This window comes from Lepisosteus platostomus, chromosome 9, assembly GCF_059453375.1.
Source record: "Lepisosteus platostomus isolate fLepPlt1 chromosome 9, fLepPlt1.hap1, whole genome shotgun sequence".
Lineage (NCBI taxonomy): Eukaryota > Metazoa > Chordata > Actinopteri > Semionotiformes > Lepisosteidae > Lepisosteus > Lepisosteus platostomus.
This window is the reverse complement of record NC_142619.1, coordinates 60,085,801-60,097,825: the sequence shown is the minus strand read 5'-3', so window position 1 is coordinate 60,097,825 and position 12,025 is coordinate 60,085,801. Positions and strand designations below refer to the sequence as shown.

General features: G+C 42.0%; 2 protein-coding genes across 6 annotated transcripts in view; one reads left to right on the top strand and one right to left on the bottom strand.

The window, feature by feature from the left end:
* Positions 1–4,157, bottom strand: part of LOC148655355 (anoctamin-4) — a 121,668-nt gene extending 117,511 nt beyond the window's left edge. For 3 of the 4 annotated variants that reach the window (XM_088645927.1, XM_088645928.1, XM_088645929.1), the window contains exon 1: positions 3,649–4,155. In XM_088645927.1, coding sequence (XP_088502053.1) covers positions 3,649–3,895 — 247 coding nt within the window. In that variant the 5' untranslated portion in view covers positions 3,896–4,155. Of the gene's footprint in view, positions 1–3,648 lie in introns of all 4 variants that reach the window. The other variant, XM_088645930.1, reaches the window with a different exon arrangement.
* A 473-nt stretch (positions 4,158–4,630) lies between these two features.
* The window catches only part of LOC148655354 (EF-hand calcium-binding domain-containing protein 6-like), a 37,194-nt gene continuing 29,799 nt past the window's right edge, over positions 4,631–12,025 (top strand). Inside the window, exons 1-4 of one of the 2 annotated variants that reach the window (XM_088645925.1) lie at positions 4,632–4,974; positions 6,975–7,063; positions 8,080–8,177; positions 10,458–10,532. In XM_088645925.1, the coding sequence (XP_088502051.1) occupies positions 4,764–4,974; positions 6,975–7,063; positions 8,080–8,177; positions 10,458–10,532 (473 nt within the window). In that variant the 5' untranslated portion in view covers positions 4,632–4,763. Of the gene's footprint in view, positions 4,975–6,974; positions 7,064–8,079; positions 8,178–10,457; positions 10,533–12,025 lie in introns of both variants that reach the window. The other variant, XM_088645926.1, reaches the window with a different exon arrangement.

Here is a 12,025-nt window from a genome sequence, read left to right as displayed (position 1 = left end):
TATTGTATTTATTCATTGACCCACAGAGATTTTAAATGACTACATAATACTGCACGAATAGAAAAGGATATGTCTAAAAATTAGTACAATACACTTTTACTCCTACAAAAATAAGATGGTACTGTACAGAATTCTTACACTGAATACTGTATGTATTTGTACATTCCACATTATTTATTTGTAAGTACATATCTATGTAGTGATTGATTGAAGCCAGAGAGGTTAATTCCATGCTGAAAAATAAGAAAATAAAAAAGACAACAGATTCTGCTTGTTTATCTTCTGTTTCATTTTTTTCATCTTTTCTTTGAAGACTGCATAGCTGAAATGTTGTAGAATTGACCTCTCCTTAATCCTTTGCACCTTGAACACCAACATACTGTAGCTCCCCACTCCGCCCTCAGATTCATGGTTCATCTACTTAAGATTTTACAGCTTTCAGAAAAGGTCAATTCTCAAAACTAGCAAATATTCTGCACTTAAGTGAAAATACTACTACTACTAATAATAATAATAATACAATGTATAAATGAAGGTATAAACAAGGCAGTATTAAAACATATTCTCCACATTTGAACTTCAAAAATTAAATATCCTTTCCTTTTATAGACTGCAATAATAGAGCTCCACAGAGCTTTTCTAGGAAGACAGACAGCACACAACGGTCTCACATAAGTTAACCGGAACTTAGGGATATCAGGAAAAAATTACATTAATGAAACCACTTTTTTCATAACAGGACTGTAGCAACAACCATCTGCTCAGTTTTTTTTCCAAATGTTTTGTCTAAATTTAGCTTATTTTTGAGAAAACCATAATGAGAATTGTTTTTCATTTAAAACTTGCCAAACTATTACCCTGTCAAACTATAACAGATCATGTAAGAAATTAAAGATGACAGTTTACATATTAAGTCTACATATTTTTTTGATAAATTTACTTCCTTAGCTTGATTTTACTCTAGATCTCTGGACTCAACCTTGTAAAGAACTTATTGACAGAACACTGTCTGTTATCTGATGTCAAGAACTACATGCGTTTGGTTCCACACTACACCTCCAAGACAGCACCTGCCCAAATCATATTGAATTTGCAAATGTCATCAATTTACAAACTCACAATATAGCTACAGCATGCCTACATTTTGCAATTTTTGCAGTACACACTCCATGAATAGTTGTGGGAAATATTACAGTATGTGTGCAAGCAATAAAACAGACAGACTGAATGTAAATCAGTGTATAATTTAATGAATACACTCGATGAGTGTTGTGTTAAACCTCTACTGTATAAGACACTTATAAAACCTCATGCAGAATACTGTGCCCAATTTCAGATGTCACACTGCAAGAGAAGATATTGCTCCACTAGAATCAGTCTAGAGAAGAACATTCAGGTATGTTCAGGGACTTAAGGGAATGTCCTACACTGACGGGTTAGAAGAAGTGAATTCTTTAGTCCGGAACAGAGAAGACTACAAAGGAACCTGAATCAAGTACTCAAAATCCTCAAAGTCAACCCAGCAGGCTCCTTTAAGATCTACAGTGGAACACAGAGCAGAGGATCCAAGCAGTACCTACCAGGAAATGCTTTTAAAACGGGTTGCAGGAGTCTGTGACTAACTACCCTGCCATGTTGTCAAAGTCAAAGCCCTTTCAAGGAGAAGCTGCATGACATCTTCAGATCAATAAGCTCCTTGAAAGTAAATGAGCAAATTGGGCTAAGGCCCTCTCATGTGTGGACTTTGTATTTGTCCTTACATAAATATCAAACTTACCCGCTTACCAGAAAACAAAATTTCCATCTGGCCTTCAAGAGACGAAGAAGGCTACACGATACAGAAGCATTCTCAAGGGACAAATGTCCCTTTCTGTCCCAATGCATTGTTTCAAACCTTTCTGATATGATCTGAAATGCAAGCCAAGCTCAGTCTAGATCAAAGTATCCTACAGTGCAGAAGGGCATTATAATCACTCTGACTGTCGTGACCACCCTTTGCACAGAGACTCGGATTGCCTTCCATCTGGGTGTTGATTTAGACTGACTAGATTCAAATGCCATAGAAGTAAGTTATCCTTTATTCCCACAGCTATTAACCTCCTTAATTTGGACAACCGATCGTATATATTTTTTATTTTTTTCATGACTCATGTATCTTGTGTATCTAGTCTCACACACTAATGACCCAATTTCTTTGTTATTTTTCTATATCATGAAGATGACTTAGGACACATACTTGTTCTTCTCATTAATGCGTGTATTTATTTAGGTATAAATACATAAATGTATTATGTATTTATTTATGCATGTTTCTTATTTGTTAATGGGTTCACTATTACCTGCCTGTAAAGTAGCTTTCCCATCGTCCCAATAAAGGAGGTACAGTAAGTCCATGTGCTTAAAACAAAAACCACTCAGAAAGTAGCATCCAGTAGCATGTGTTACAATCACCACACAGAAAAATATCCCACACCAAAGTTTCAGACTTATTAGAATGTACTGACATGTTTATAATATTTTTTAAAAAATAAAAAGTGCTTGTGGATTCTAGCTGTTTGTTTTTTCATGAGAAAACACAAAGCATTACCAGAACAGTTCAGGCATCAAATGGTTCAGAATATTCTAGGACATGTACTGTAGCATTGGTTTGTTTGTTTCTAGTCATTTTTCAAACAAAAATCTTATTACAACTGGAGTTATTAGGCAATAAATACTACCTAGACACTTAATGTAGCCTAAGCTTCTATAGAAATCAAAATGATTATTTTTCTGTATTTACTATTCAAGTGTCCAAACAACTTGTTTACAATAAATAAACATTTTTCCTAAACTATCACTAAATACCAAGAATTCACAGGAAATGACAATTTAGGTTTCCAGGTGGCTACTAGGATAGTACACGGAGATGGTACTGTAGCTGTTAGCACCTTTATTATTCATATTCTAAACTTAGAAGTACAGTACAAACCTCTTCCTTTGTGCCCATAGAAATAGGTTACTGATAAAGAGGAGCTCCGATTAATTCACAATGAACAAGACTTCAGTTCAGTATGATTGATGACACATGCTTGGTGTTTCCGACGTATTCTTTTAGAGCTTTAGATAAGACGCACTACAGGGAAGTGAAAAGCGTGTGGATGAAATACAGTAGCCAGGCTGTTAAAATACATTACAATCTATTTATAAGGTTGTCTGAATTCAAGCGCGCAGTGCACTTAGACGGGAGGTAGTATTTCCCTGGGAGTAAGACAGACATTAGTACAGCATTGTGAGTAAGAGAACAAAACACAGCCCACGTTGTCTTTTTTTAGTGTTTAAATTTAAGGAACACCCCTAATTATTATTACTAATTATTTAATAGATTACAGGATTCGGCAGAGCGAATCGTTTCAATGTTGTATCCTTCTTGGGAATACAATGACTGTCGTTCTCTTTATATTGCATTACACACGGGTTTACATAAATACAGAATTTTAGTTTAAAGTTAGTTAACTAAAGATAGTCCTTGCTTCAACACCGAAAACGCCGGTGTTCCTATACACATGCAGATAAAAGATTCAAGTTGCTAGCCCTGGTGCTGAAGCGTCCCAGCTCGGCAGACGGCATTTTATTCATCATTAACTGCGTTATTAACAGGCGGGGCTTTACCTTGCCCTGCTGCTGAGGACAGTCTTGATCGGAGCCCAGGTGGGCTCTCGGCAACAATGACTGCCGCTTCCCCCAGACTCGGCAGACTTTCCACGTTCTCGTTCTCGTCCGCCACGACCTCCGGGTCCCGCGCCTTGTACCTCCTCAGCTCCACCGTCCCGCCTGAGACAACGTGCTGGATCTTCATAGCCGGGCTCCGCTTGGCGCTCAGATTCCCCTCCGCCCCCGGGCTGTACGTCTGCCACATTCTGACTTTGCAGGTAAACGCATCGAGCCAATGGTGATGCCTTTCAAGAGTTCTCCGCGCACCTGCAGGTGCAAGGCAAGCGGTGAATCCGTCCGGGGAGGGGTATCGGAGCCTGGACTGAACGCGTTCAACCGGGAGTGTCTCGGGTCCTCATCCACTGCTAGTTGTTGGGGAGTTTGGGGACAGGCGGGGTGTCGATTCACGTGGTGCAGGTGACTGGCGCCTCGCTCTCCTGACGTGAGGCGCTCACAAGTCCCGGAGTAACGCTATCGGTGCTGTGGAATAGCGCACGCGTGTGCGCTTCAACCTGTGTGAAGTTGGAACAGCTGGTTTGCTAATTATAAGCGAAAGCTCAAGCGTGCACAGTTTATTATATCTAGCATGGTTGTTTCTTACTAAACCAAAATGAGTGCATGAACAAGAGCTAAAATAAAATAAAATAAAAAGTTTTGTGGTTTGTGTCATTCATACCCTGATGTTTGTAATCTGGAGTGTTTCAGGCTAAAATGAACAAGCATTTATAAGATGTCCCATTTTACGTATAAAAATGCTGCACTCATACCGGGTTCATCGGCTGTTACAAACTGCTTTGTGGTTGTGCTCTTTTTTTTATATACAGTTAGTTGGTTGCCTGGACAGTGAAGAAGGCTTAAAGAAAATTACAATCTGCGCGTTGGAATCTCTTTGTGTTATGCTCACTGGAGACACAGGGGTGGCGCCATGGCGACCATTCATCATCGGTGAGAAATGGAGCCAAGTTGCCCTGACGACTAAAATACAACAGGCGCAAGATAGATATATATATATATTATGCCTATAACTGCACTCCAAAAGCAGCTCCGGCAGTCCCGTGCCTCACACTGAAAACATGCCGGGGAGCGTGGTCAGTGTGAGCCTCCCAAATATTCACCAGTCTCCCCTCAGAGCAGGGGGCCCGCCGGCCCTTCGCGTCCGAGGGGAAAACCACGTAGCCGGTAAGGGGACGACTCAGGACAGCGTCTGGAACTGCGGGGATGTCGGGCTTCGAGCGAGTACAGCCCCGGCACATGTAGTTCACACACGAGCCACCTGGCCTCCAGGTACAGTACTTTCTGAGCTCTGACGTTCTAGCACAGTAGCTGTTTTCTTACCAGGGCTGAGACTTTGCAGGAGATCTAGGGGCTGGTGATATTTGTGTTGTTAACATTTGCACAGAAGGATTAATACAATAATGATCCTTATAGTATTATACTGTATGTCTTTATACAGCGTTCAAAATTAGGACACGTTGGCAAATAGGGAAGGACATTTTCATTTTAGACTCATGTCTTGGTCATTGTAAATCCTAAGCACGCAATGGAATAAATGCAGATATTGTATTTTATTTTTTTCTGTTGATTGAATCAGGGTTTTAAATTTACAATGGGTAAACAATTTCTCGCAAATGCAGTAAAATACTATATTTATGTAGGTCTACTTCATAGGAAATGAAATTGTTTCTGTGTCCATATGAGCGATTCCTTGGGTCTGTGCTGTAATTTGCATGAGTGACCTTCTATGGGTGCCTTGGCTTTGCTATTGTTATTGTTCTTTTGAAGTTCTATTAAATTCTTGCTACAGTATATTTTAACACTAAAATAAGTATCGATGAGACACTAATGTGCCCAGTGTCTCAAAGTCTTACAAAAGACTTTGAGCTGGGCCATCATGTACAGGATACCTGCATTGAAGGAAAGGGCTACAGAGACTAAGTCAAGAAGGTCTGTCTCAGCAGAAAAACGCAGGTCCAAGCTGACACTAGTGTGTCTTCTACAATCAACTCTGTTGTTTTGGGACCACTACTTGCCATTTGCCATTTAAAAAAAAAGGAGGTATTGAACCAGAGGGCATCAATGGAAACCATGTACACCAAGGGGTTGTGGGAGTCTGGAGTGAGCTAAACAGTTAGTCTGTGGAAGTAAATACACTGACTTCTTACAAGAAAGGCCTGAGTGAGATCCTTGGGTCAAACCGTGACGAGCAACCCAGTGAACTAGGAGAGCTAAATAGTCTAATCTCATCTGTAACCTTCTTCTGTTCTTGCGTTAAAGTTAATCTATTGCACATCGATAGCATAACTGGAATGGCTGGTTCCATTGGTTATAATGTGCATGCTGTGCCGCTGGGGGTATTGAAGGTGTTAAGTGTGCAGACGTGTCTCAACTGGCCTGGTTTTAGTTATAGTAATGAATCCTCAAATGCTGTAATTAAAAAGACAGCTTTGGCATTCTTAACATGTTGTTCTAAACAGCTTCTTAGTGTCTTAGATTGCTCACTTTAGTGTGCTGTTCACAGGGAATAACAGCACCCATGTAGAACTAATCACTGTTCATTCGCAGTATATTTACTGTAGCATGATCTGCTTGGCTGGGGTCCAGCCCTCTGGCCACAGGACGAGGAGGCTGGGACCCCCTGCAGAGAGCAGCTGTGCAGGTGGAGGAGGAGATGATATCTAGTATTTATAAGGTGTTGTAAAATGAGGAAATGGCGTCAGGAATGATTATGATTTAGGAAAACTGAGGCCAGTTGAACTTGACTGCTGTCACCCTCCCCACACTTTTCATTGTGAAGTCCACGTACAGTATTATTGTAACAAAGAGTAATGTTGCATAGGTCCAATATTCCAGAGCTGATGTATGAAGCAGAATTAGGAGCACTAGAGGAAGAAGAAACCTCAGCAATAGGATTTTGAAATCTATTCCCAGCCCTGCAAAGTCATCTTTCCGAACACACAGTATATTGAACTGTGCAATGGGGACAGTTATGATGTTAAGGAGATGAGCAAATCCAAAGGCTTGGACTTAGTACACCTCTATAGAACCAGCAGATAGACACAAAGCTCTGGGGAAAGGTTTTGAGAACTGAGGCTCTCATTTAAACTGTGCGGTCCTGGGAGTCAGAGGTCACCATCGGGTGAAATTTAAAGGATGAGGAGGATTAGGGCATGGGAGAAAAGGTATTGCTGCTTTTGCTGCGTCGTTATGCTGGATTGTTATTTTGAAATCTCTCCCTAACAAACATGGAAGAAAAATATCCTAAAAAAGTGTCTTATTTGTTGCAGGAAGTGCAGGCCAATCCGTACGGGCTAACACTGCTTTGGGGCGCCTCTCTGCCGAGCTGTGGCCCAGAAAGCAGCACACTGTAGATGAGGTGAGGTGGTGAACATCACGCGGGATCATGTGCTGTAGCAGTCTTTGTACAGCCGGATAATTTAATACAATGGTTTGACCTGCCATTTTTGCAGCACTTTAATCTGGTATAGCCATGGTTATAGAACAGACAGTAATTACAACACCACCAGCTGATCCATTTCCCATTTAATAATAAAGAAGCACAACTTTGGAATACTCTAATGTTAATTAGATGACATTTTCAAATATTTAATCTCACGAACCGGCTTTATTTTTCTGAATACATTGCAAACAGTCAGAAATTGATTTGATTTGTTAAGTAAGCGTTCTAAGCTGAAATCCTTCACATTATATCAAAGTCTTTACAGGACACTTCATTTCCACCTGTACGACGCCAGTTAGACACCGTGCCACTTCCAAATTAAAGTCAGAGCTGTAAGCTAGTTGTCCAGACTTTAATCTGTTTCCGTATTCCAGATAAAACAGATTTGTTAAACACAACCTCCAATATTTCATCACAGTTTAAATTAATTAATTTAATAGATCTGAATCTATTTGCTTTATTGGACATCTGTAAGATTTTATTTAATTATTTCAGAATTGGGTGTTTAAAAAAACTTCAATTCAAAGTGTAATGTATATGTAACTGTTATCATATGGTACCTGCAGAAATACTACCGACTTTATACAATAATAAACAAATTACAAGAAAGGATGATCTTCTAATGCTCTTGGAAGGTAGTTGGAAGAGACAGATGTAAATCAATTATGTAGTTTATTTTTTGTGCTTTTTAATTGGATAAAGGAAAGCAGCAAACTGACTAGAAAAGTTATGTGAAAAAATCGAACGGCTGTCACGCTTTCGGGAACGCTGCAGTTGTGCGTGGTGATGAATGGGAAGAGAGCGAGCAGCAGGAGCTGGGAGTCAGCTGAGAGCGTGCTCGCGGAGGGTAATTGAAGTGCCCTTGTAGTCTGCCTGCCGGGCAGATAGATGGGTCTCCTTCCGTACTGCCACCCTCTAACCCCTGCCTCTAGATCATTGTGCTGATCACGGAGAAACTCCGCTCCCGCCTCCGCAGTGTCCAGCAGCTGTTTCGGGCCAATGACCCCAACGGGGACGGGAGAGTTTCCAGGTAGGTGGCAAATTGTGAGCTCTCTTCCCGCTGCTGTGTGTGGATGGGTGACTCTTTGTCTATTGTTGCCTTAAGCAGTCAGCTTTCAGACGATAGGAAATTGTCGTCAGTGTGACACAATATCCCGTCCAGTCTGGCCGGCACTCGCTGTACTAATTCCACAATGACTTGGATAACATATCGCGCCCTGCACATTAGCGATTGAAGAACAAAGGACAGTGTAATTAAGGACACCATCCTATTTTATTATTCATTTCCTTAAAAGAAGATAAGTACTATAGCAGAGATTACATTGCCAGTGACATACAGTACTTTGCTAAAAGCTCAGGCCCAAGAAGAACAAAGTCTTGAATCCGCTTGGTGATAAATGATCATGCACTCAGCTCTGGTTGCCGCAGACTGGTGCCAGTTAGTTTGGAGGGTTTTCCTCCCTCCCATATTTCCTTTACTCCCCTCTGTGCTGTTTGCCATTTCCTCAGACACCCACCATTCAGAAAGCAAACATTAATGACGTTATTTATTTAATGCTTTAAAGCCGAAGAAAACGAATAGTTCATGCTGGATGTTTGGATTATTACCTGATTTTATCATGGCTCGTCAGGTTCTCAGAAACATTGCAAAATGCACTTTAAACTCAAACATAATCTATGTTGGTTGAGTTTAATTAAGGTCAATAATTAAGCTGATATTATTAAATATTTGTCATATCAAGCTTGAACTCGGATTCAGATAACTGTCGGCTGTGGGTGCAGCATCAGAGGCAGGACGTTTTAAAGGGAAGTGCAGCACATGTGTCCGAATGCAGCACGTCATTCTCTGTTCTTCAAGGGAAGTGCGAGCTCCTAATACAATACTACCCAAGACAAAACACAGATTCTTTAAATGGGGAGAAATCCAGCGTGCAAACTCAGGACCCAGTGCAGAAACACGACCATTAATCATTCAGAGGGCTATAGACAGTTCACAGAGATAGAAACTCCTCTTTAATAAGCTGCGGTAGGTACAGTACTTTTGGCCTATCGGTGAAGACATACAGATTTAAATCCACACAAATGTTCCTACAATATGTGCGAAGCTCACTGCCAGGGAATACAGATGCCTCAGGTTGGGCACAAAGAGCCACACACACAGGGTTTCATGCCCTCCATTCACAAAAGAAGCCAAAAGAATGGTTCTGGAGTCTTCAATCTCTTTCCCTCAAACCCAGCTGGCAAAACGAGTCAAGAAAAAAAGTGAAAGAACAGGAATAATTATGAGCTATGATCTGTCTGTAGTGCCCAGGAAGGTTCAGGTGGGAATGCTGTTTCGTGAGTCGCCACACAGCTACTGAACTAAATAAAAGTGTTAAAAGAGACATACAGTAGACCCGCAGTGCCTTTGAATGTGAATGACAGGACTGTTGTCAGCTGCTGTAAGTTTAACCATTAGAGGGCAGGCCAGCTTCCTTCAGCGGAGCACAGCAAGTAATGGTGATGCTAATCACAGAAACACCAAAGGCATGCCTTTCTGGGAGTGTGAACAGGAGCTTTTCTATCACACAGTTTGACATAACTGCCTTCTTCACAGCCTGCCTCCTGCACCCTGAATCCATGAGCACATCACACTGCCCCCCAGAACAGCTCGTTACCACAGTGACATCACACTGCCCCCCGGAACAGCTCGTTACCACAGTGACATCACACTGTCCCCCGGAACAGCTCGTTACCACAGTGACATCACACTGCCCCCCGGAACAGCTCGTTACCACAGTGACATCACACTGCCCCCCCGGAACAGCTCGTTACCACAGTGACATCACACTGTCCCCCAGAACAGCTCGTTACCACAGTGACATCACACTGCCCCCCAGAACAGCTCCTTACCACAGTGACATCACACTGCCCCCTGGAACAGCTCGTTACCACAGTGACATCACACTGCCCCCTGGAACAGCTCGTTACCACAGTGACATCACACTGCCCCATGGAACAGCTCGATACTGCACTCGTAATGAGACTCACAAGCCCTCGCAACTTCAGGGTCACAGAGAGTTAAGAGTTTTCGAGAAACATTTTCGAAAACATGTCTCAACTCAAGCAGGAAAGAAACGAAACCCCTGAAATGTGAGATTTCTTGCGTTTCTTGCAGTAACCACAGACTCAGACAACAGTGCAGTGTCGTTGTTAATGGCACAAAATAAAATAAATGCACTTCTTAATATTATAAATCTGTCACTCAACAAGGCATACTTGCTGGAATGTATTAATCAGGTAAAACAGATTTTTTCCCCTGTTTTTTTAGAGAAGGACTAACCCGAATTCTATGGAGTCTGTGTGGATACCTCACTCCCCAGCAAGTGACCTGTCTTTTAAACAGGTAAAAATGTATTGATCCCCAGCTTTGCTGGTTTAATAACATTAATCAGATCATCTTTTACTTAGTGTAAGAGTTTTTTTGTATCATCTAAACCCAAGGATGGTGTGAACTAATTGACTAGGGCTTTGGAAAACACAAAATTCACAACATTTGGGCAGTCCTGCTCTGCAAATGGTCTTTTTTAAAACCTTAGGATTCTACAAGGAATCATTGCAGTGTGTACTGTTGTGTTCTTTACAATTTCAGAAAATAAATGTAGCACAGAGACTCTTTTCAGCTGAAGCATTATTAGTTTCACTGCACAGTGAAGTGTAAAATTAAGTTGTGTGGTGGTACTAGCACAGTTATGTCTTTCAAAATCAGCAAAAGTAAGGCTGCAATCCTTTTTGAGCTGCTGTATATTAAAAATGGCAAATTTGTCTTTATCGCTTTGCCGGGATGTTTGAAGATCACGTGGCCAGTAGACTTCAGATACGTTTAGTGAATTATTTTCATTTATAATGCACCTTTTATCCCCAAGGGTATCAAAGCACTTTGTGCAAACAGTAGTAGGGAATCCACTTGCAGGCCCCACCATGGTGAGACAGCCAACCCACTGCACAATCGATCAGTACGAATGAAGAAACTGCTTCAACTGTTGAATTAAGGGGGATCTCCAGGGAGGCCAGATACAATCCGAGAGTGGAATATTGCCAGGACACCAGGTTTAACTCCCCCTGGGCTTGCAAACAGTGCTGTGAGATCTTCACATATCTTGTCCAAAGGGTGATGACTCCTTCAGCTCAGTATCTCTGGTCCCCATACTGGGCCTGGCTGTATAGAGAGAAGGGTGCCACCTACTGGTCCACCAGCATTCCTTGCAGCATCAGCCTGGTTCTCCTTGGCCTGGCCACCCCTGCTCAGCTTCAGAGAGCTGGTGAGATCTGCAGCAGTGGGCTGGTGATTCTGCTACCTTCCACTACCAGATAGGCGCAAATGGAAAATAGCCTGCTCTAAGCCCCCCTCCTGTTTGTTTAGAGAGATAGATACTGTATTAATCCCGTGAGGGAAATTGAATTTGTTTATGAAATATACACCAAAAGAAACGTTCATAACGGCTTCCCAAGTAGCGCTATTAGTCTTGTTGGACGACGGGAACAGATTTTCACACAAAGCTGGTAATTAGGGATCGTGGTGTCTGTTTGCCAGGCTTCCCTTTCAGCGACTGTCAGGAAGGTATCAGGCCATAGTTACTTGGAAATAGCTTTGATTGTTCCCCTGTGCTTTTAATCTTGATGGGTATCCAAATGCTAACACACAAAAAGGCTTCTCGGATAACCCCGGCCCTCGAGCGTCTCGGCTGACTCGAGCGTTGGGCCTAGATGAAGGAAATGCGCGAGGCGGAAAATAAAGGCCTTTCAGGGGGGAATCAAATATTTATCCCGACTGGCTCCAGTTCCCCATCTGCGGGGCGCTGCCTGGGTGTCGTGTTGCCTGTCAGGCACTTCGCCTCT